Source organism: Dermacentor albipictus, chromosome 9 (genome assembly GCF_038994185.2).
Source record: "Dermacentor albipictus isolate Rhodes 1998 colony chromosome 9, USDA_Dalb.pri_finalv2, whole genome shotgun sequence".
Lineage (NCBI taxonomy): Eukaryota > Metazoa > Arthropoda > Arachnida > Ixodida > Ixodidae > Dermacentor > Dermacentor albipictus.
In genome coordinates, this window is record NC_091829.1 from 6,037,492 (window position 1) to 6,062,744 (window position 25,253).

At 44.7% G+C, this 25,253-nt stretch overlaps 2 protein-coding genes and 1 non-coding gene across 7 annotated transcripts in view; 1 reads left to right on the forward strand and 2 right to left on the reverse strand.

Moving 5' to 3' along the window:
• The window catches only part of kermit (PDZ domain-containing protein GIPC-like protein kermit), a 193,726-nt gene that overhangs the window by 115,770 nt on the left and 52,703 nt on the right, over positions 1-25,253 (forward strand). The gene's annotated exons all lie outside the window — the stretch shown is intronic.
• The window catches only part of LOC135906085 (RUN domain-containing protein 1), a 70,078-nt gene that overhangs the window by 39,542 nt on the left and 5,283 nt on the right, over positions 1-25,253 (reverse strand). For all 5 annotated transcript variants that reach the window (XR_010565625.2, XR_010565624.2, XR_010565621.2 and 2 more), the window contains exons 4-9: positions 24,009-24,098; positions 23,801-23,908; positions 22,894-23,046; positions 6,417-6,507; positions 6,261-6,316; positions 5,793-5,885 (exon numbers count right to left, since the gene is read on the reverse strand). Coding sequence is in view for 1 of the 5 variants with exons in the window: in XM_065437250.2 (XP_065293322.1) it covers positions 5,793-5,885; positions 6,261-6,316; positions 6,417-6,507; positions 22,894-23,046; positions 23,801-23,908; positions 24,009-24,098 (591 nt within the window). In the remaining 4 variants the exon portion in view is untranslated. The remainder of the gene's footprint in view (positions 1-5,792; positions 5,886-6,260; positions 6,317-6,416; positions 6,508-22,893; positions 23,047-23,800; positions 23,909-24,008; positions 24,099-25,253) is intronic.
• Positions 19,638-19,710, reverse strand: TRNAS-UGA (transfer RNA serine (anticodon UGA)). Its single transcript has one exon. It is a non-coding gene; the product is annotated as a tRNA-Ser (tRNA).

Consider the following 25,253-nt stretch of genomic DNA (forward strand, 5'->3'; position numbering starts at 1 on the left):
CACTTTTTGTCGCTTGGTATGCTTCACCGCATAACTACTTTGTATTGGGGCAAAGCTAATTTGGAAGGCAATACTATCGTCTATTCCCGTTTGCCTCTCTGATCCAAGCCGCTCTCTTTCCGTCTCTTAACATTATGCCTAGCAATTTCCGTTCCATCACTCTTTGTGCGGTCTTTGACTTGTTCTCAAGCTTCTTTGTCAGCCTCCAAGTCTTGCCCCATATGTCAGCACTGGTAAAAAGCACTGATTGTACACCTTCCTTTTCAATGATAATGGTAAGCTTCCAGTCAGGAGCTGACAATGTCTGCCAATTGTGATCCAACCCATTTTTATTCTTCTATGAATTTCCTTCTCATGATCAAGGTTCCCTGTGATTAATTGACCTAGGTAAACATACTCCTTCACAGACTCTACAGGCTTACTGACGATATTGAACTGTTGTTCCCTTGCCCGACTTTTCATCATTATCTTTGTATTCTGCATATTAATCTTCAACCCCACTCTTACACACTTTCTGTTAAGGTCCTCAATCATATTTTGTAAATAATCTGCATTGCTGCTGAATAGAACAATGTCATCGGCAAATAGAAGCTTGCTGAGATATTCGCTGTCAATCCTTACTCCTAAGCCTTCCCAGTTTAATTGCTTGAATACTTCTTCCAAGCACGCAGTAAATAGCATTAGAGAGATTGTGTCTCCCTGTCTGACCCCTTCCTTTATAGGTATCTTCATGTTTTTCTTGTGTAAAATTAAGGCAGCTGTAGAGCCTCTGTAAATATTTTCGAAAGTATTTATGTAAGCGTTCTGTACTCCTTGTGCTTTCAGGCCTCAATACGCCAACAGCAAGGGTTGTTCAGTTTTTGGACTCAATTGAGCCGCTCTTGGCGGCACTGCAGTAATTCGTTATGGCGCTACCACACAGCCCCTCCTCTGTGTCGATGCACATGCGTCGCAGTGTAGTGATGCAGTGGAATGCCCGAGGCCTGTGTGGTCGCCCGAGTGACTTATGACAGCGCATCCAGAAATATCACTTCCCTGCGATTGTGATATGTAAGCCCAATATACCTTCTGCTTTTCTGTATATATATTGCTGTGGTCTCGAGAAGCTGATGAAACCAGCAAGGTGTTAGTGTGCATATGCCGAGATATTTCACACTACTGCCATGTCCTCCAGCCCCATAACACGAACCACTACATTTGCTTGACGTGTACGCTTAAAGGCCAGGTCTTCTCGATACTCGGCGGCTATATTCCACCCAGATATTCCACACAGCAATCCAGAGTTGTGCAGCTCCTCATCTTATTGTGAGCGATTTCAATGCTCATCACGCCCAATGGGGAAGTGCAGTAATGAATAACCGAGGCAAAGCCCTGTCCGACTTTATGCACTCCCAGGATTTCATCAATATTAACAATGGCTCTCCTACGTTTCTGTGTGGCACGTCCTATAGTAGCTGCTTGGACCTGACGTTTGTTTCCTCACGACTACAGTCGTCTTTTAGCTGGTTCAGTGATGTGGAAACACATGGCAGTGATCACATACCAACGTATATCTGAGTGAAGTGGTTCGCACCTACCACTTCGTCTCATGTGCAGTGCACAGACTGGCCCACTTTTAAGACATTCGTGGAGAATTCCTGTGCGGATCTCGAGTCACCAACCCAAATAGAAGACTTGATCATGTTCGCCCTCGGTGAGGCCACACGGAACCTATGTGCACCTACACCGGGGTCTCCTATCGACATGGAATTTGAGAGGTTATGCGCAGTCCGACGGTGCACTGACAGGAAATACAGGACAAAATCCATGTACAATCTCGCCCTTTGTCACCGTGCTCAACGACAAATAAAGCGCCATCTCGAGAAATTAGGAAGGAAGCACTGGAGAAAGTTCTGCTCATCACTGGCTCCTCACAAGCCGCTGTGACGTATTTGGCATGTAGTCAGGAGCCTACGTTTTCCCCCACAAGAAAGGTACCCTTTCAGTCTTTTGGCCCTTTACCAACGCCGCACCAGTGTAGAGGTAGCAGACGACTTCTGCAAAATGATTGTGGGCACAACTCAGCCGACCTCAATCCAATTCGAAATTTCAGTCACCTTCCCCTAGTGACCTCTACAACTTGCTCTTCAAGATGCCTGAATTAGAGGCTGCTCTTGCGTCGTGTTGGCATTCATCTGCCCCTGGCCCTGACAAGATCTCATACTCGTCTCTCTCTCACCTTGGCAGGGCTAGTTGCACTGCGCTGCTCAATTATTACAATGACACATGGGTCTCCGGTATTGTTCCGGAGCAGTGGAAGATCAGCCGCCTGGTCGCTCTCTTGAAGCCTGGAAAGACTCTTTAGGAGCTTACCTCATACCGGCCAGTTGCATTAGCTAGCTGTGTTTGAAAAGTTATGGAACGAATGGTCCTGGCGAGGCTCGAATGGTATCTGGAGAGAAATTATCTTTATCGGAACATGATGACCAGTTTTTTACAGCGTCATTCTTCGATTGACAGCGTCATTGACCTCGTTACGACAGTGGAACATGAAAAACGTCGATGCCGACTCGTCGCCGCTGTTTTCTTAGACATCAAAGGGGTTTATGACAACATCCTTCATGAAGCAATTCTCAATGGTCTAGATGACTTGGGTATTGGCGGCCGGCTCTACCTGTGGATTGTGAGCTACCTCAGCAGCCGTTTTGTTTACATGTCCACACCTGACGGAGAGACTAATCGTCATCAGGTATGCTGTGGAGTTCCTCAGGGAGGAGTTCTGAGCCCAGCATTATTTAATGTGGCACTGACTGGCCTGCTGAGCAAACTTCCAGCTCGCATACACATCAGTGCATATGCACACGACATCTGCATCTGGGCTTCTGGTACAACACACCCACAGCTATGTGCAAAATTACAATGTGCTGTGTCATCTACTTCACGATACATATGGCATCAGGGTTTGCTCTTAGCTGCTGAAAAATGTGCTGTGGTTGCACTCACGCGCAAATCCATCTGCCGCTACCCGATCTCCATTAACAGTGTTATAATACCTTATGTCTCATACCACAGAGTCTTGAGCATTATCATTGACCATGGTTTGTCATGGTTGAGGCATGTTAATATATTGAAGCAAAAACTTAATCTGTTTTGCCATGTTTTTCGCTTCATAGCAGGCATGAAATGGGGCTCCATGAAAGGCTCATTACTACGACTTTACCAGTCTCTATTTGTAGGCTACATTCGATACAGCCCCCCGATACTCTCAAACTTGAGCATTTCCTGCTTACAGACATTAGAAAGCGTTCAAGAGCGGGCACTCAAAATATGCCTCGGCTTGCCATGGCGTGCCTCCAACAAAGGCACAATTGAGGAAGCCCGCATATGCCCATTATCGGTATACCTGTCCCAGGAACCACTTCGTGTATATTTACGCTTACTGACACTACACTATTGCCATCCACTGACGTCGGTTCTACATAAGCGGCCAGACAGCAGTTTCACAAGTACACTCCGCTGCCATCTACCCCACATAATATCAGGCTATGCCCTTCCATATCACCCCGTCAAACCACCGTGGATGATGGTTCAACCTTCCGTATGCGTGCATGTCCCTGGCATGCTAAAGAAATCATTGGTTCCCATTAGCAGACTACAACGACTTGCTCTGGCATACATCTGGTCAGAATACCAGACATATGTTCATGTTTACACAGACGGCTCCGCGTCACCAAAGGCACCAACAGCAGCTGTGTTGATACCAGCCCAACAGATGACTCAAGGTTTCATTCTAGATCACAATTCTACATCAACCGCTGCAGAGCGTGTGGCTATTCAGGAAGCGATTTGCGACATCTGCGGGGAAAGACCTCAAGAGTGGTGCATTTCCACTAACTCAAAACTCATGCTGCAAATTTTAATATGCTTCCTGCGCCACACCGCATATCAGGTTTTGGCACTGCAGATCACCGAGCTACTTTCATGCGCTCAAGAGTGCCATTCTCCAGACCGGACATCACATGCCTCCTGTCGGAATTAATGAGGAGTGCGACGAGAAGCTACTGGGCCCAGCCAGACGCTCATCACATGCATTTTAAAAGGCTGGATCCCGATATGCAATTTCCTGTTCTGCGCGGAATTCCACGCCCTCATACATGCCTGATACACAAAGTGTGATTAGGCGTCGCCTTCACGTGCAAATACTTGCACATCATTGGACGGACAGACTCCCCGGACTGTTCAGTGTGTGGCGTTGTAGAGACTATAGACCACGTGCTCGTGGTGTGTCCTGAGTATGTGCGCGAAAGTCTGAAAATGGCAGCGACCTTGAGACAGTTACATAACAGACCATTGTCGCAGGACCTCTTGCTAGGTGCATGGCCACAGAGTTGGCAGAAGATAGAGACAATGTGTGCTCTTTCACGTTTCTTAGGCGACACAGGCCTGGACTCGCACTTGTGATAACATTTATGCAATGTGTCCTTCACCTCGATCCTCCCATTATCATCCCCCGATTGTGACCAACTTGCTTTCCCCTACCGTTACACAGAGTGGCAGGCCAGATGCTTCATTTTCTGGCCGACCTCCCTACATTTTCCAATCATTAAACTACTTCTTCTTCTTCTGTACTTCTTGATTATGTAATGCCTCTATGACTGCTGGTATCTCTACTGAATCAAATGCTTTTTCGTAATCTATGAAAGCCATGTAGAGAGGCTTATTGTACTCCACAGATTTCTCCATTACCTGATTGATGACATGGATGTGATCCATTGTAGAATACCCCTTCCTGAAGCCAGCCTGTTCCCTTGGTTGACTAAACTCCAGTGTTGTCCTTATTCTATTGGAAATTATTTTGGTAAATATTTTATATAATAGTGGGAGTAAGCTAATGGGCCTATAATTTTTCAATTCTTTAACGCTTCCCTTTTTGTGGATTAGTATAATATTTGGATTCTTCCAGTTTTCTGAGACCCTTGCAGTCAAGAAACACTTCGTATAAAGTGCCGTCAGTTTTCCACACATTCTTTGTCATTTCCTTATTAGGTCCTTTGTTACTTGGGAGAGCTTGCCTTCTGGTTGCCTTGGTGCCTTGCCTCCCACTTCAATTGCTGCCTCTGAAGCCAGCCTAGTTATGATTTCATTCATTTTCTCTGTCATTTTCATCTCTACGTTCTAAGGCTGCATATTTGTTTGCAAGTAACTGCCTAAATTTGTCTGTTTTTACCCTTACTGCCTCTAGGTTGACCTCTTTCTTTTTGACCAATTTTACTCTCTCTCTCTTCAAATTGAGGTGAATCCTAAGCCTCACTAACCTATAATCACTGCATTTTACCCTGCCTATCGCTTTTACATCCTGCACTATGCTGGGATCAGAAGAAGATATGAAGTCAATGTAATTTCTTGTTTCACCATTAGGGCTTTTCCAGGTCCACTTTTTGTTGCTACACTTCCTGAAAAAGCTGTTCATTTATCGAAGCGTACGCTTTAGCTTAAAGATGTTTGAGAGTTTAGGTGGGTTCACAGCAAAGAAAAGAATATGGTCACGTCTCCACATGCTTCAATACAAATGACGTCAAAGCATGTAGAGGTGGCAGTGCTACATCAGTACAAAGCATAGATGTCACTGATTGCCTCATAGCAATCCCGTAGTAGTGTAATACACTATTTTTTAACATACGCGATCAAACAAAATGTACTAGAAAATGTATGTAATGGATATAATTCCTAGTTAGCTCAGTATGACTGTACTTACATGCTATCGCTGCATATAAAGCCTTCAAAACACCAAGCAACACTGTGGAAAAGCCTACCTGGCTCTCCTTATGTGCTCGACGAAGTTGGTCCTTGTATTTCCTTGTCGAAGCAAAGCACTCGGAAGACGTTTCAGAGTGGAGTGTATCCGGCTGCATATCAGTGGAGACATGCACAGACACAGATGACACCAAAGAATGAGCCATCAATCGAATCAGTCATTTACTTTAACAAACCTTCACTTGTTGAAGTGAACACAAAGCTTTTGAACAGTCAAAGAAAGTGGACTTGGAAGCATTTTCTTTCCAGCTATGAACACTGTAACTTCCACACAAAGAGAGTATGCAAATCTGAAGGAGGGCAAGTGGTACCTACATGATACATTTTCATATTGCACAGATACTACTACAACTTCAAGAAGCCACTACTTTGTTTGTGAGAGCTCTAAAAAGTGTTTTGCAATTCTACAAGGAAGAGCGTGAACGACGTGCAAACAAAAATGTGATTAATGTGAAATCTTCACTTGCCTTGCCATGAACTGGACAGTTGCATGTGCACCTTGGCTTTCCATCCGATCCCTCTCCTGAAAAGCATGACATGGATGAGATTTCATGCAGCCACTACACAACAGCATGCAGTTAGTATGTCAGATAGAGGAAAGTTAGAAGGGTTAGTAGCACTACCTTGAATAAACTGAATGAATCTTTCAAGGTCAGTGATCTGGGTCTTCAGTTGTGAAACCAGCTGCTCCTTCATTTTGACAGGGTTGACCATCTGAGCCAGTTGCAAAAGCATTAAGAATAATGTGGTTTGCAGTTTGTGAGGAAGTTACTTGGTTAATGTAGTGCCTTTCCAGCTCATTTCATACTGCAGCAGCTAGAAGAAGAAATGGTTTACAGCCATACATCTGCAAGCATGCACAAAGTAGCTGTTTCTCCAAAGGATAGATACACTACTGTCAACTTATGCGCAGAAGTGCACTAGTAAAGGGCATAGGCGCCGACTACAGGGGCACTCCGTGGCCCAAGCCCCCTACAAAGTTTTCTGGGGGGGGGGGGAGGCAGAGACCCCCCCACACACACACACACACCTAAAGAGTCATTACTAGAGCTTTTTCACTGACATCATTTGAGGTTTCTTTTGACTTGCCTCGACTTTTTCACTCAAAATTTTATTGTTGCTAATAGCTTACATCTTTGTTGGCACGGACATGGATGGCTTTTAATTCATACTTTCGCTTTATTTCTGCAAATCCTGACAATAGGAGGACAAGCGCATTATTGGCACCAGCGGCAGCTGCCTCATCAGTATTTTCTCACTTCAACATTGTTTTAAGTTTACACTGTAAACACTATGCACATACACAATATATTTGAATACACAGTACAAATTCCATTATAGTATTCAAAGGAGGTAGCCAATTATTTCTAAAGGTACGGATAGCCTATGCCTAGAGAATGACTAGGTTGCTGTATGTTCACCTCGCTTCAAATTGCTTTGCATGCTTTTCTGACCATGAATAGAACCTATAGATTTCAGTGACCCCTTTGGCAGAGTCTTTTATCAAAGGCATGTGAAATGCACGTGAATGATATGTATCTCAGCATTGTGTCTCTTTCCAGTAAATGGTGCTAACAACTCGTGAAAAGAAAAAAAAAACATTTCTAATAATTTATAACGTTTACTAGGCATGGAAACATTGTCACTTGCATACAAAGGTCATAAATATATACAGGGTGTCCCAATTAACTATCATGCACGAAGATTTAAAAATAAAGCAATGTGTTAATTCGATTCAATTCAATTAGTTAGTCGAACAAAACCTAGTGCATATTGTGTCCAGTACAGTGGAGTAGCTGCCACTAATTTTTTCGGTACTGAGATTTATATAGGTCATTGTAATCAATTCTCTAACTCGAGACGTACTATCCTAACTATCAAAGTGTCCATGAGGCATTTGTAGGCACAGCCAAGGGACATCTAACTGCAGTATTTTCAGTGATGTACTACTTGCATACTAATTTTTTCTGACTGATAAATAAACCCTGTGAAATATGCAGAATACCACATGACTGCGCGGCCGCTCGCATCATAAAGCAGTTCCATCGAACAGGCTCCCTCTGAGTTAGCCAGAATTAAATAAATAAAGCAAATAGAAAAAAAACATCGCGATTAAGCTAGTTCCTTATCTGCCATGCCCTGACTGAACTAACACGTCGCATTTGGTGTTACAGTCAGATACAATTGAAGTCTACGGTGAAGCCCTATCCAGGCCCTCATAACAACCAGCCACTGCTCGTCCACGAGGATGTAAATAGTTTGTACTTTAAACTTTCCTTGTTACCTAAATGAGGTGGTAACCACAAAAGTAAAATTAAAGTGCATAATTTTGCACTTTTTCACTCATCTATTATAGTGGAACGGTGAAAGCCAATGTCTTTATTGAAATGAAATAAAACGCTTGCTTTGCTGCAACTATTTATTGCCAAGTTTCACTTCAGTTGGCAGTGAAGTTTCATGAGTAAAACGGGGTCAGCAATGAAATGAACTGTACTGCAAGTTTTTGAAGAGTGAAATGCTCAGACTCCATACACTTTTTCCGTGTCTGTTGCACACCTCATCGCTTCCGCCAATGAAAAGACTCAAGAACAGCAGATGCTCCGGAGGTATCAAGTACAATGCCATTTTGAAATGGTCGCATGACAATGGTTTTGTCTGGTTCTGTGATTGGCTGGCAGAGTAACAACCTCGCGTGGTCCATGCGCCTTGGTTGCCAATTGCTGTTTCTTTAAGTTGTATCCTACTATAGTTGGAAACAAGCTGTGATAGCTGTTGTCTTAGCGTAGGCAAAACACACTGATGTTGTTGTTTTTTTGTAACGATACGAATCACTACAAAAGCGAATTGAAGTCAGTGTAAATGTTCAAAGGTGCATTTTGCCTTGTTCCAGTTGCCATGCCTTTCTCTAATGAGCAGAAAGAAAACATCATCCTTGCCTTGGGAGCTCCAGATGGCAACAAGAGGAAGGCCGCGAATATACAGTCAAACCCACTTATAATGATACCGGTTTTAACAATATATCGGTTATAACAATGAGAAGCTGCTGCACCTTGAACTTTTGTATATTTTCCATGGTGAAATAACCCGCTTACTACAATGCCCCAATGTGGCATTATCAGTTATAACGATGAAGTCTGGCTTCTGAATGTTCAAACCGAAAGGTAGTGAAATGCGAAATCCTTGTGAAATAAAAAAGGAAAATGATAAATTCGAGCTGCTGCACAATGGGCCGCTGCTCCAACGGCCGCCACGCGCTCATTTTCCAGCCATCTCTGCGCGGCTCTCTCCCATCGCCCTTCCACCCCTCTGAACACAAATGGGCTGCACCCATAGCTCTACACCACCCCATGTAAGATTTGGATTCGGGCTTGTAGGACGATCAGAGGAACTTGGGGCAACAGGACTAGGCGAGCAGGATTTATTTGCAGTATTTACATTTGAACATGGGATACATTTACACAGTCTAGCGTGACTCCCAAATGGAGCCCGCAAGACGAAGCATACAGCAAACGAGCACACAGCTCACGAGTACATTGACGAGCACAGAGCATGACGACGAGCACCCCTAGCAGCCGACAAACAGCCGTTTTTAAACACTTCGTGTTCCCTAGATCCCTAGGTGAGGCAAAACATTTGACGTCATCGTAAACAAGCCGCCTCTCTGCGGGACGTTTTACACACACACACACTCACACACAGGTTTCAGTGCCCCCTCTGAGGGCCGACGACCTTTGCAGCACTCAGAGCTGACCTTCGCAGCGCGGCAGTCGTGGTGTTCATTGTCCTGTGTCCCCGTAGCCAGGTGGTCATGCCTGACCCCAGCGGCGCCTCTAAATTCCAGAGTGGACCTCGCACAGTGGCCTCCGTCGCTGCCATACACTTGAAGACGCCATGTCTGGCGTCTTCAAAGGCCTGTGAAAAGGCATCTTTTTCCAGGAAATCCCCCTGCTTCAGTCGAACCGTGAAGGCATTGGCGATTTCACTAACAATAGCTGATCGCGTGTAGTCATGCGGTGCCGAGGGGTTGTTGACGCGGCACCTCGCGGTCCCTACGAAACGAGTCACCGTGGCAGGTGTTGAAGGCTTCCATGCTATCTTCGGGGAAGCTCGCCACGCTCGCAGCTGCAGCTGACTGCGAAAACTTGCATGTTGCCACCTCGGCAGGCCATTCCTAACACCCACCCTTCAAAATATGAATGAACTGTGCCAACTGCACCGCAAGCAGATTGCTCGCTAGCTCCTCATTCATCCCGTACTCCCCCTCCGACTCCCTGCTGGCGCTAAGCCTTGCTCCCTCAAGGGTTGCAGACGATAGTGCTAGCCTTTCATCCTTCCCTCAAGAACCACTTCTCGCAATCGTCATAGTCGGTTGCATCGAAGTCGTTCCTGGCAATGCAGTTTCTCAGCCTCGCTTGTCTCGCCGCCGAAACTGAAGATGGCTGATCTGCCCGCTGATCATCGGCAATGCACAATGTTGCCTATGAAAAGAAAGCGCACGGCTATAGATTTGGAAACTAAGTGCTTCTAACCAATGAGACGGTCGTTGCGAACCTGCTTACATTGTCCTCACAGGAGGCCCGGCAAATGATTCAGTCCCTCTGGGGCTTCGTTTTCGCGAGGAACCTTCTGCTGCACTACATGCAGCACTTGGATGCTTTGGAGAAAGATGTCGGCAAGCTTCGCTTATAGCATGCAAGGGCGACGGACATAGGCCTTTCTCGTGCAAGCCAGAGAGAAGTACGTGGCGAGATGCTTGTGGCGATCTCTCCTCAGCGTTTCTTCTGGATTTCTCAAGCTGACAGGCTGCTGCAGCAGCCTTCTCGCAATTCTTAAAAGGCCCCTTTTGGGGCCACCAATGCAGTGCCTCGGCAGTGCTCAGATATCGCTTGCCACCCGTGACACCTCTTTGCAGTTGTTATAGCAGTGCCCATCTTTCACGCTGACAGCCGCGGCTTGTTACACGCGATCAGAGCACCCAGGAAGCAGTTAGACAAGTGAACACAATAGGCAGCTGGATGGAGGAAATGGATGGAAGATGGGAAGGGGCATTGGCTTCCCCGCCACTATAGTTTTCTCGCATCAGCTCTGCCATCCCCATATTTTGATTTTTTTTTCATGTAACCCGGTTATCACAATTATCGGTTATAACAATGGAATTTTCATGGCACTTGATAATTGTTACAAGTGGGTTTGACTGTATATCAGTCATGGAAGTGTGGTGGTAGACCAGATGCATTGACTATCATCAGAAATTATGAAAACCTGAGACAAACTGGCAGCTTCAAGAAACAGCAGTGGAGAATTCCATCTTTGAGCCCTGGCCTACACACGGGTGTTCTACCATTTATGGCCTCAAACCCTCTTGCTAGCATGCGAGGCGTGGCCACCCAGGTACCAAATTCCAAGTCATCAGTTTGGAGGATTCTAATTGACGGTTTTTTACCCGTACGATCTTAACCAGCACCAATGCTTGGAAGATGAACTTGGAGGAACTGTAGAATCACCTATATTTCTTGAATTGGGCCCTCACAAAAGCCGATGCATCACTAGACTTCTTGAGTAACGTAGCCAATTTTTACAGAAATGCCCTGGTAAATTTGCATAATGCACACTATTGAAATGAAATCGACACCAGTACCAGTGGTTGTTCAATGTGTAGTGCGGAATTTGCGTCGGTGCTATAATCGGTACCATCTTCTTCAATCACATACTGACTTTACAGTGTCACGTGGACGAAATGCATGAAGTAGCAGTTGATAAGTTTCTCAGCGAAGTCCTGCTGTCACTTCTGTGGCATCAGCAAGATGGGGCACCTGCACACAGCAGCAGCCAAGCACGAAACTGGCTGGATGTGACTTTTCATGTGCAATATATTGGAAGGCACGGGCCTGTAAATTGGCTGGCTAGGCCACCTGACCTCTCTCCACTGTATTTCTTTCTTTGGGGTTATGTGAAAGATCATGCTTACATGATCAACACGCTCATCAAATTACCTGAAGGCAAGGATAACGGATGCCTGCCGTAGAATTCTAGCATCAGTAATCAAGAAAGCCACTGAAGATATCATAAAGTGGACTCAGTACTTCATAGCTGCAGGAGGAGGCCTACTCGAACACATCCTCTAAGCAGCAGCTGGTGCTCAACAAGGCTTATGAATTCACAGATAATAAGGGCACTCTGAAATCTGGTGTCTCTCTCCCTCTTTATGCAGCCATCCCGATTGCCAATTTGGCTCATTTAGAAGTGGTATATTTTCTTTCTTGAACGCATCAGTTTCGCCTTTTCTCTACATGTGGGTTGCTTCGCGGTCTGTTTGTTTTGCTTTTATTTTTTGCCATGAACCTGTTTTTGCAGCACGCATACACTTTCATGAAAAGTAAAACCGTCACTTTAATTTGGCTTTGGTACGAAGCAAGTTTCTGGCACGAAATATAGCTGCGTGCGCTTCGGCCGCATTATCAAGGGGGCTTTTGTTATAAATGTGATCAGTCGACTTTGAGAGATGGGTAAGTGTGCCGTAGAAATGAAAGGAAGGAATAGCTGCGAAATGCGAAACGTGCTGTTGGTCCTCCTCCACCATTATCAAGGTGATGCGCTGTCTCTTTCGGTTTGCGACAGGAAATGCAGTTGCTTTCAATCAGCTTATTTGAGGGTGCTGCTACATGGCATTTTTAATATTTTACGAAGTTTCTTTGCCAGTCGTTAATAATTATACGCAATTAGTATGTCACTGAATGCAGTTAGATGTTGTTTGGAGGTGCCTACAAGTGTCCCGTTGACACTTTGATAATTAGTACAGTACTTCTCAAGTTATATAATTCATTGAAATGATCAAAATAAATCTCAGTAACAAAAAAATTACTGGCAGCTGCAGTAACGCTACTGCGCTTTTTTTTGTCTTGGTGCATGATAGTTGGAGCACACTGTATAATTCACTCAGTAGCTGAAATGAGGCAAAGCCGGATTTGCTCGAAATCAGAATCGACAGCAGTCATGCGTATCAGTGCTTATACTCAGACTCGCAGAAAAAGAAAAAAAAAAAAGGAGGGCGAGAGGCTGCAGTTTCACCGAAAAGGCAAAGCAGTATTAGTGATAGCCAAGTATACGACAATTACGAAGATTGCACCACCGAAAGACGCCAGATTCTTGGTGGTGCGAGAGGACTCAGGTTGAGAAACTGAACTGTCTCCTACTATGAGGTCTTGTAAATTCTCATATTCTCCGACAGGTGACCCCCCCTCCCCCCCCCCCTCCCCGGAAAAATGAAACCTTTCCACCTATGGTAAAGGAGCTTATCTGCCATTGCACATTATGATCGGCAACCATGTTTAATAAATACTTCCATAATATTGATAAGCAGGCACAAATGAAAGTCTGCACTTGTCTTTACCCTGGTTTCATTATACATTATACAGGATATAAAGGCAACTAGCCCAATTCAAGTTACTGACTATGAAGTGTAGCATAGCACGATGTTATGGAAAGTATGTAACTAATTTTAAAAAGGTAAATTTGCTGCTTTACTTCCCAAAACTTCAATCTGGCTATGAAAAGCACTGTAATACAAATCTCCGGATCCATTTCTTACCATCTGGGGTTCTTTAAAACGCTTTGAAATCTGACTATATAGTGTATTTCTGCATTCCACTGCCATTGCAATGTGTCAATTGCAGCCAAATATTGAACCTATGATAGTAGCACTTTACAACCACTGAATAACCATAGTGAGTGTTAAGCAACCTATGCAATAATGTTCATTCAAGGGACCCTGAAACGATTTTGACAATTTCATTAGGTAGGTCCTTCTGATCATCTGTCATGCATTTAAGCGCTGAGCGTAATGCCTGTAATTTACTACAAGGTATTAAAGATGTGCATCACTACCAATTGCAGTGGTAACGCTACCCCGAGTGTTCAGTGACTTCATTACAATTTACATAGTTAATGCAATCGATGTCAGTTGGGTGAGCTATCAGACTGGCTACGCAGGTAGCATCGTCGACAATTTTTCCAACATTATGGGGAACAAATATAGTTCGTAATAGTTGAAATGATGGTTAATTTGTTCTTATAAAAAGAAGTAACAGAAAGAGAATAGACAATGACAATTTATCGCTACACTCAAGCACTTCTGGCACAAAGCAAGTCTCTTGTGTTACAACGTGCTCCGTGCTGACACGACCTGCACTGTCAGTGTTGGTCTCGAGGTTTCTTTTTGTAAGAACCATGAATCGCCCTCGTTGCGTTGTAGGCTGCAAACCTAGTGATTGGCGACATCTCAAGCTGTGAGATAAACAGGCAAGCGAAGTGGCTGCAGCGCATCGGGCTACACGAGGACCCTGAGTTTGTGGCCGTCACTTTACACCGAAGTATTAGTACCACAATAGAGTTTTAGCCTGACCAACATTCCGGTAAACGCAGGCAGACTGGGCATTTTGCCACATGGGCAGAGGCACAAACTTGAGTGGCCTGCAGGGTGCAGCCACGTGGTGGCACAGAGCTCAACCAGATAGGCGCAGAGCTAATACAGAAGTAACTGAGTGTATTCTATTATGCTGCTGGTGTAAATTTTTGGCAGCTGCGTAATCATGAAAACATTGTCTTATTAAATGTCAAAAATGTTTTACACTTGGTTACAGCAATATTAGCTCTGTGTTAGGCTGGTTGAGCTCTGCGCCACCAGGTGGCTGCACCGTGAAGGCTGCTTACGTTGATGCCCTTGGCCATCTGTCAAAGCACTGAGCTCAGCTGTGTGTGCTGGCATACCGGACTTGCTTGGCGCTGCAGCAGAACACTTGCAACGCACGCTGTTTGGATAGCCCTTGCTGGGTATCGCCGGCCAGGCAGCTAGTAGGAAGGTTGAAGAGGCTTCACGCACTGGTTCCAAGACACCAGTAGTAGACAACACAATGTCATATTGTCACAGGTATAAAACTATTTACAATGTGTATATAAACAGCAGCCGAGAATCCCAAGAGGCTGTTGCCACTTCGTCGTCTTCACCATTGACGACCTTGACTTTTTCTCCCACCGTAACATGACCCCCGGCAGAAAAAGCACCGTCCCGGTGCTTCAGACGAGGTCGTCGGTAAGGGCATAGTAAGGCTTAAGCCGAGAAGCGTGTACGACATCAGGTGAAGTGGAAACGGGTGGCGTGACGGAGGTCTTGGGGATTATCTCATAAGTGACATTGGTCACTTGACGTAGAACGTGGTAAGGGCCTTTGTAACACGGAAGGAGTTTCTCAGAGAGGCCCACTCAGTGGCAAGGGGACCAAAGTAGTACGAGAGAGCCTGGTGAAAAATATGTGTCATGATGGCGGCAATTGTAAGCCTGGCGTTCAGATTCCTGCGATGCCAACAGACGAGTACGGGCAAGTTGTCGCGCGTGGTCAATGTGGGCAATGGCGTCGCGGGCATACTCGGTCGACAATTAGCCGCCAAGCAACAGCACGCCACACGTGCCCAAACTGCTACCGAGACGTATGTCTCCTACATTCAGGATGTCCTAGCCCTCTGTCATAAAATCGACACATCGACGCCAGAGGCGTACAGGGTTGGACACATTATCAAAGGCATCGCGGACGACGCATTCAACCTTCTGGTCTTTAGAAACTTGTCGACTGTTGACGCCATCATGAAGGAATGCCGCCGTTTCAAGCAGGTGAAGAGTCGTCGTATATACAATCAGTTTACACGGCTTCCAAATACTGCAGCGACCCCACCGACCAATCTAGCTCACCACTACCAAGCGAAAATGTGACCCAAATTGTGCATTGCGAACTCGAAGCAGCATTTTCTGCCTCGCCTCAATCGACGTCGTGGAACAACACCGCTGAGACGATATCGCTCATCCAGTCCGTGGTTCGTCAGGAAATCGCTAATATGGGTCTTCCCAGAGCCTGTTCCTTGAGTCGTTCTGACACCCGCCCTGCTCCTATGCTTTGGTCCTATCACAGTGCACCTCACAGTGTCCATTATCCCTACACTACCAGGAATCCATCGGACTGGTGTACACCTGACGACAGGCCGATCTGTTTCTGCTGCGGCCGAGTCGGTCACGTTTCCCATCACTGCCGGTGCCGTTGGCCGTCCCCTCCTCGAAACACCTTCCGGAATTCAAGTTCGCCCCAAAGTTCCTCACCCCGTCACTTCTACGACGCTTCTGACGCCACTACCACGACTCGCCGCTATGCTCGCTCACCCTCACCTCAACGTCGCCAGTCACGTCCGTCCCAGCTTCACTACTTGCTGACGCTGACCTACCCCGGACCGTCCCAGCAGGAAAACTAGGCAATGCGGCGCCTCGAGGTGGTGCTGCAATGTCGGATTCGCCGCAAAGTCCTCCTTTGATGCTGTTTGCAAGACATAACCTGCTTGACGTCCAAATTGATGGCACACCCGTCACAGCCCTCATAGATAACGGAGCACACTTAGATTATGACCAGCCACCAATGTTGCCATTTAAAGAAAATTGTTACGCCTGCCCTTACTCAGTTTGTACGAATCACCGATGGTAGCATGGTGACCGTGGTTGGAATTTGTACTGCACGTGCAAGCATTTCCGGTCGACATACTGTCGTGCTTTTCACTGTACTTGACCAATGCCCCCGTGACCTCATACTAGGCCTTGACTTCCTCTCCGCCCATTGAGCACTCATCGATTGTTCCTCAAGTACTGTGCGTCTTGACCTGTCTCAACTGGACGTTCCTCCAACACCAGACGAAATTCGCCTAAGACCGACTGATTTTGTTCACGTTCCACCACAGGTCTTGACATACATCGAAATGTCGCCTTCTGCGCCAGTTCCCGATGGTGATTACATCTTCGCTCCCATGACTGCAATTGTTCTCACCCACAATGTTACCGTCCCGCATACAACACTGAGGGTCACACAAAGCTCACTGAAGGCGCAGCTTAGCCCCGAATTTTTGAGGAACGAGTTGAGAAAAAGCATGGCTAGGGAGGAGGATAAGTTGCAATGGTCCGTAGCTCCCTCAATATGAGACACTTAACCTAAATTGTGGTGTAAATGTTTTACTGCAGTTGTACCCTACGTATCTACAGAATTTGTCCAAACCGTTTAGGGACCCTTTAAGGTAAGTGGGGTAAATTGTAATCTACATTACGGAGGAGGGAGCTTTGTAGTTTGCAAACGAAACAGGCTGTTTGTGCTCAAGACTACAATCCCAGCTCTGTCAGAACAGAGATAGAGGAAAATTATGCAGATCCCACACACACACTGTGGGAATCGATGTAAGCGAAGCATTCCGTGCTGGATGCTTTGATTGATGGTAATTAGCGGTGATGTTGATGGCTAAAGCTTAATTTCTTCAACATTTTAGTCTAACACGAGAACGACGAGTTGGTGTTAAACATTACCTTGCGTGCACCATTTTTGTTTGTCTGGGTAGTAAACAGAACACACAGGGACAGGTGTTTGCTTGAGGCATTGTTGTGCACCATATTTCATAACCTCTCAGAGGGTTGAGCATAGTCATTGCCTCACATCGCACATCACATTGCGGCAGAAGTATAAACTTTAATTGGATTATGGGGCTGTACATGCCAAAACCACATTTGGATTATGAGGCACGCCATAGTGGTGGACTCCGAATTAATTTTGACACCATGATGTTCTTTAACGTGTCCCAAGATCTAAGTGCACGTGCGTTTTCTATTACGCCCCCGTCGAAATGCAACTGCCGTGGTTGGGATCAAATCCACAGCCTCTAGCAATGCTAGAGCCGCGAAGCTACCGCAGTGGGCACAGAAGTGTTGATTTGACGATCGACCGCTTCAGTAGGGTCGCCTGGACCCTGCGATGTGCTTTAATTAATGCGGCTCTGCTTCTGCATGCCCTGCATAGTTTGTCCGCTTGACATATTTGCATCGTGTTTATTTTTCAGAAATAACAGCAACATACTGTATCATACCTTGAACTTAAGCTTATCTAGTTTCCTCGCAAACGCCATCGTATAGTAGTAGGGTTTCCTTGCCTTCTCACATCACCTCACTCACCTACCCCCCGTGTGGGAACTGCCTCTTCTGCTCCCTCCTTCCTACAGTTTTATCTATGTCCCCACTGGACTCGCACATTAGTAGAAGGGGGGGAAGTGCTGCAGTTTCTGCAATACTTCTGAGGGTAAACCTGATCATAAAATCTGTTGCATAGTTTCTCCTAGGATTGCCAACTCTCGAGTTGGTGAAGTAGGGAGGGGGGGGGGAGGAATGGTAAGGTAGGCAGCTGGTGACAACCACCAGGAGCTGCTCGTGTGTACGTGCAAGAAAGCTGAAATTTTTTTAAAAATCCTACCGTGTCACGATTTACAACAAAAAATGTGCATTATAGTTGCCTGACTAACGCACCAACCAATACGAGTAGACAGTGCAAACCGTTAGGGTGTACAATAGAACTAGAAACACAACAAACACAAAACTGCCTTTATGTTTATGACCACACAAAAGAACACAAAAAAGAATGTGCAAATGAGTGCAAATAAAAAGGAAATCTGGTGATATATTGTTATCCAGAAGAAGAAAAAAATGTAACACAAAGGTCGGGACATTAGGCTGTCTAGACCAGTGCTTCAAGCCAGGAGGGGCTCGGCCCCCCCCTCAGCAGGTCAACTGGAGAACTGCAGCACCCATTAGATAAGTGCAGAAGGTGATCTTATTACCAGTATTGCGTTGTGCTGGGCAGTTCTAACTCTCAACTTTTTTTAATGATTTAATCATGATTAATTGTTTGATATGGCAGGAGCAAAAGCAGGAAAGCAGGTATTGTCATACCGCTGCATGCATTTCCCCAAGGCACTGCACACGACGGTCACCGCCCTTGTTTGACTAGATTCCTGGCACAACATAGTGTTTCATGAACCACCTGAGCGTGAAGCTACCTTCTCATGCATTAGTGAAGGTTTGCCTTGGTTTCTTCAGGTTACCAGTTAATTTTTATTAGTTTAGTTGTGCATCATGAATATTGTGTTATACCAAAGACGTATGCATTTTGTCTACTTTTTTAGGTAAGTAGGTGTGACAAGTTTCACGAGGTGGTACTGCCTTCATCAGAGTAATCACCCTAACAGAGGCAGGACCACCATATATATATATATATGTATACACACACACACACACACACACACACACACACACACACACACACACACACACACACACACACACACACATATATACCGGTATATATATAACGAGAAGAAAGGGGGTTAACTGAGGGGCCCGATTTTTATTAGTGATATCATAAGAAGCCAACAAACACTAACACCAAGGACAACATAGGGGAAATTACTTGTGCTTAATAACTGAAATAAAGAGACGATAAACTAATGGAAATTAAAGTGGATGGAAAAACAACTTGCCGCAGGTGGGAACCGAACCCACAACCTTCACATTTCGCGTGCGATGCTCTACCAATTGAGCTACCGCGGCGCCGTTTTCCCATCCACTTTCTTGGGTATTTATGGGTCCTAGTAGAACCCTGGGAGTGTTAGCCAGTGCCACCACTCACAGACCTTGGCGGTGGACGTGGAACTACTTTTTTGCCGCAGGCGTCACGAGAATGTGATCTTTTTTAGGGTAAAGGCAACTGGTCAATAAACCCACATATGCTACCTGAAGGCATCAATGCTGCCGGATTCGAGACCCTCGTTATGTAATAACGAGAAGAAAGGGGGTTAACCGAGGGGCCCGATTTTTATTAGTCATATCATGAGAAGCCAACAAACACTGACACCAAGGACAACATAGGGGAAATTACTTGTGCTTAATAACTGAAATAAAGAAACGATAAACTAATGGAAATTAAAGTGGATGAAAAAACAACTTGCCGCAGGTGGGAACCGAACCCACAACCTTCGCATTTCACGTGCGATGCTCTACCAATTGAGCTACCGCGGCGCCGTTTTCTCATCCACTTTCTTGGGTATTTATGGGTCCTAGTAGAACCCTGGGAGTGTTAGCCAGTGCCACCACTCGAAATGCGGAGGTTGTGGGTTCGGTTCCCACCTGCGGCAAGTTGTTTTTTCATCCACTTTAATTTCCATTAGTTTATCGTTTCTTTATTTCAGTTATTAAGCACAAGTAATTTCCCTATGTTGTCCTTGGTGTTAGTGTTTGTTGGCTTCTTATGATATGACTAATAAAAATCGGGCCCCTCGGTTAACCCCCTTTCTTCTCGTTATTACATAACGAGGGTCTCGAATCCGGCAGCATTGATGCCTTCAGGTAGCATATGTGGGTTTATTGACCAGTTGCCTTCACCCTAAAAAAGATCAAGTTCTCGTGACGCCTGCGGCAAAAAAGACGTTCCACGTCCACCGCCAAGGTCTGTGAGTGGTGGCACTGGCTAACACTCCCAGGGTTCTACTAGGACCCATAAATACCCAAGAAAGTGGATGGGAAAACGGCGCCGCGGTAGCTCAATTGGTAGAGCATCGCACGCGAAATGCGAAGGTTGTGGGTTCGGTTCCCACCTGCGGCAAGTTGTTTTTTCATCCACTTTAATTTCCATTAGTTTATCGTTTCTTTATTTCAGTTATTAAGCACAAGTAATTTCCCCTATGTTGTCCTGGGTGTTAGTGTTTGTTGGCTTCTTATGATATGACTATATATCACTGTATAATACATATCATTGTCTATTGGCTTTAAATGGTCATGATTAACAAAATTAAGCCCCTCAGTTTGCTTTTTTTTCTCATTCATTCATAGCAAGGGTCTCGAATCTGGCAGCCTTGATGTCATTAAGGTAGCATACCAGGGTGTTTAGCCATGTGCCTACTCTCCAAAGTTCATGTGTTTGTGATGCCATCAGGCAAAAAAGGATATTTCACATCCACCCACCATGACTCTGAGTGGTGCTGGCTGACACTCCCAGGGATAGATCTAGTAAACATAAATACCCAAGGTGGTGGACAGATTGATAGCCATTGCCGTATCGCAACTGGTAGTGCAACGCACGCGTAATGTGGAGGTTGCTGGTTTGGCTCTCACCAGAGACAAGTTATCTTTTCATACACTCTCATTTCCATTTTCTTTATTACTTTCCACATTTCAATCTCGACCATGGTTAACTTCCCCGGTGATTTCCTTGGCTTCATTGTCTGTTGGCTTTATATGGTCATAATTAACAATATAGAACCCGTCAGTTTCCTTTCTTCTCTCATTTACATATGTGAAATTAAATTATGGGGCTTTACATGCCAAACCCACGATCTGATAAGGTGGCATGCCGTAGTGGGGGACTCTGGAAATTTCGACCACCTGGGGTTCTTTAACGTGCACCTAAATATAAGTAAACGAATGTTTTCCCATTTTGCCCCCACCGAAATGCGGCCACAACAGCCAGGATTTGATCCCACAAACTCGTGCTTAGCAGCCCAACACCATAGCCACTAAGTGACCACGGCAGGTTCATTTTATATATGTACATATATACACACATATACAATGTGAGTGTGCACACTGTGTACTGGTCGCTGCCCTATGAAGGCACACCCTGATAATTCAAGCCCTGGTCCAGACTGGGAGAAATCAGAACATGGGACATTTAATCAAAATTGGGGACCGTCCCACTAAATTTGGGATGATTGGCGACCCTATAGTCAGGTACAACTTTAGAAAGAAGGGGAGGCTTCGCCCAGATGACCGAAGCGCAACAGCCGATTGCCTCTGCGGCTAACATAGTCCCAGTCAAAAGACCATGCTTCTAGAACCTGTAATTATCGGTATAAATACTTTTGTAATTTAATGACTGGTTCGGTAGAGTTCTCGTGATTGGAATGCTACAGCACATGTCAGATCGCGAGAGAAAAATAACCCCATGCCTTCTATAGCACTCCACGTCGTCTGCTTTTTAGCTTCATTGAAAGGGAAAAAATAGAAAGAGCAGCTCTACATGGCTTTTGCGCTGGTTTACATGTACACGGCCCATTTACTACTCGTTTTCCGAGCTTAAAATGAATCAGTTGCTATTAAACAAGTACTTAAAAATTTTCATTTATCGAAACCATTACAAACCTGGGGCGAGAAGACGATCGAGGTAGGAAAGGTACAAAAAATGCTTCATTCATCGTTTTAAATAAATACTCTTTGTTTTAAATAGCATAGGATTTATATATTTTCTTGGCTTTGTGTTTTCCCAAACTTATTTTCAAAAATGTGACAGGTTTTTTTTCTTTTCGTTCCTTTTCGCACTTTTTTTTTGCAAGCCTGCCGTCTCACCAGTTTGCGTAGCGCAGCGTCAGCGATGCTCGCTGCAATCTTTTGTCACCGGATCACAGCCCAGAATAAACGCATGCGGCACGAACGGTGCATCGCAAGCTCACAATAATATTTCCGACATGGTAGACCACCACAAACAGTTTGGGAATTCACTCTGACCAGGGGCACATGCACATGACTGACGCGACTCGGCCCAGTTTGAAGCGCGGGCGGCCATCTTCTCCATTGGCGGGGTGACTGGCTGTTCGGCTCGTGACGTCAGCTTAGAGGGCACGCCCATAGGTGGAGTCTCGGGTGCATCCACCTTGGAGGAGTAAACGCCCCTTTTTTCTAATATTGTACACGACTACAGTTCCTCTCCTCTGTCTGTCAAGGAACCCAAATAAACTGTGGCTTCGTGTGAAGTAAAACTATTGGAAATCCCTCCTAAATTTAAAACAACAAAATTTTAAAAACTTTATTGCCTATACAGACATTCTTGTAAAATATGCCTAAAACTTCACCTCTCCCCTCTTCCACCTCTCCATTTCTTTTTTAAATAAATTTACCTCCTCAAAATTTAACTATATTTCTTGCCAGCACCAATCAAAAGCTGACATCAAGGGCATGTTTGATTTAGTGTACTACAACAAGCAAGTGCAATGCATATTTTAGCACGCCAAGTTTACTTGTTCAAATATGAACCTTACTAATTGTTTACAATATTTATAGAACCCAAGAAAGGCTAGCGATTTGAAACATTAAGCATTATAATTTATATGGATCACGAAACCTGTAGTAAAATCTCAGAAATGTAGAATGGATAAAGAAAGCAATTCTCTATGCATGCACCAGTTAATACAAACACACAAATGAACAGACCTCCCGTACGGCTTGATCAATTTTTCTCCGTAGGTCATCAGGATCAAGGAGATCCAATTCATCCAAATTGAGTGGAAGCTTTTCCTTGAGATGTTCTATGATGACTGACTGTCGTTCTAGGAGCATGCTGGATGGCATACCTGCATCACCCGTCTACACGACAGGAGGGAAAAAGTCAACAGAACAACAAAAGACACTCCTGTGATACTGTTTATTATTTGGAGTTATTTACAGTGACAGCAGACAGAAGTAATAGTACCCAACGCTATGCAACATTCGGCTATTTGTTGAATAAGTTCCACTAATAAGTTCAACACAAAGGATAAATTTTGCTCAGTTTCCCACTAAATGTATCGAAGCTGGTGCTGGTGCAAAAATTTTCATTTTGCCTGCAGGTGCATAATTTCAAGGAGAAGGCAAAGTTAGTTCATTTTACCAAGTTTACCTTTAAGAATGCTTTAGATTACTTTCCTGCAATAGAATTTTAATATATCCACACTTATGCCTGTGAACTAAAGCACTTAGAATGGCATAAGAAGGTGGCCAGAGGGTGCCATCCCACCCATCACCAATATTTCTATGCAGTCATATCTATGCACTCCTAAAAGGCCTGCAGAGTGCTGAAAACATGCTGCAAAACTAGCAAAATAAATCTTTGGCCTGTGCCTCTGGTATGACGTAATGATACCTCGTGTTCAATGCACTTATGCAAAGCTTCAGAAAGGTGACAAAATGCAGGAGTGTCAGCAAGAGAATATCCATCAAGTCTCGAGAGTTGGAAGCATGCTTTAACATAGCTTGGTGTTGTTATAGCATGCAGCTTGTTCATAACATGAAAATATCTAAGGAGCACACACATAAAATTTTTTTAGTAAGAACTGTTATATAATAGGAAATGGAAATTCACCTCAAAAGCATATTTCTCAAGATCCTCGAGTTGTTCCTTCAATTGCTGAATGAGTTCCTTCTGTTTTTGTCGCTGCTGCTCTAGCTTTTCTTCTTGTTCTTGTTCCGTCTACAACAGTGACAATGCATGTAAATGCCACGTTGATGTGAAGACAAAATTTGTAAAGAAAAGGAGCTTTGCAACACGACATGTGATGGTGGCAACATACCTCTGAGAGCAAGATGCCAACTCCAGTTTGACAAGACCGCAAGTCTGGGATTCCACGAAAGGCAAACTCTTCTAGTTCTTTCAGCAGTTCCTATAAAGGCATATTTCTTAGCTTGATGGAACACAGCTGTCACTTACCAAAAAATGTGCTTGAAAATGATAGCAGAAAAATAGGATGCCACTAAACAATAACAAGGATAACCACAAACAAATGCACTGCTATAGGGTAACCAACGTTCTACAAACAGAAGAGCCAATGTTATTGTGCTGTGAATCGTCAGATACTCATTGCAACCAAGAGGATTTGTCTCAAGCAAAATTGCAGTTTCAGCCAGTTAGGTAGAGATCATATTCAAACTAGAATACAGCTCCGAATAACAAAGGATGTGTGTACCTTGTATACCATACAGCATATACTCATGTAATGGCCGCAGCTGTGTAACAGCCGCACACAGAACATTGTTGAAAAGATCCCCCTAAATATATTTAAATATTATCTATGTATAAGCCGCATCCTAGATTTCTGAGAAGGTTGGCAGCGTTATCTGTTATGTCATCATCATCAAGGCAGCCATGATGAGTTTTTGCCATCTCCAGGTAGCAAAAGCACAGCCGCTGAGATTTAGCAGCTGCCTCCGAGACACTGCCATCGCTCGTCTGCGGGGGATCACCATTTATTCCAAGCGGCAGGTGGCGCGCTATGCAAATAGCCAAGAATAGCCAGGGCCAGTACAAGTGAGTACTGTAGTTCAATAAGTGCAAGTACCACCAAAAATATTTATGAAAAAAGATGTCTGTTTCTCCGTGTAGTGGCTGCACCTCCCGATTTTCACCCCAAATCTCGGGGAAAAAAACCCGCAGCCATTACACAAATAGATACGGTAACTTTTCTCCTGTGGGTTCCTGAAGTTAGTGCTAGCACACTTTTGCTTACCAATAATTGTCTGCATACACATGCTGCATGAAACAAATGAGGGCTTTAGTTCGAAGTTCAGCACATGTGTCTTGCTCCATTTTCTTTGTTATTCACCTTTTGGTGCTGTTTTCTAGACAGAATACGAAGTAAATGCCTACCTACATGGCAATACAGCAAGAGCTTGTAGCACATTGTAATTTGTATGGCAGACACACTTGAGCAAGAGTGCCAGACTCAATACAATGTGCTGGTTTGCACACAGCATTTTGTTTTAGCAGGCCACACTCTGAAAATTGGGAGGAGGAGGTTTTTAGAAGACTATGGCAACAT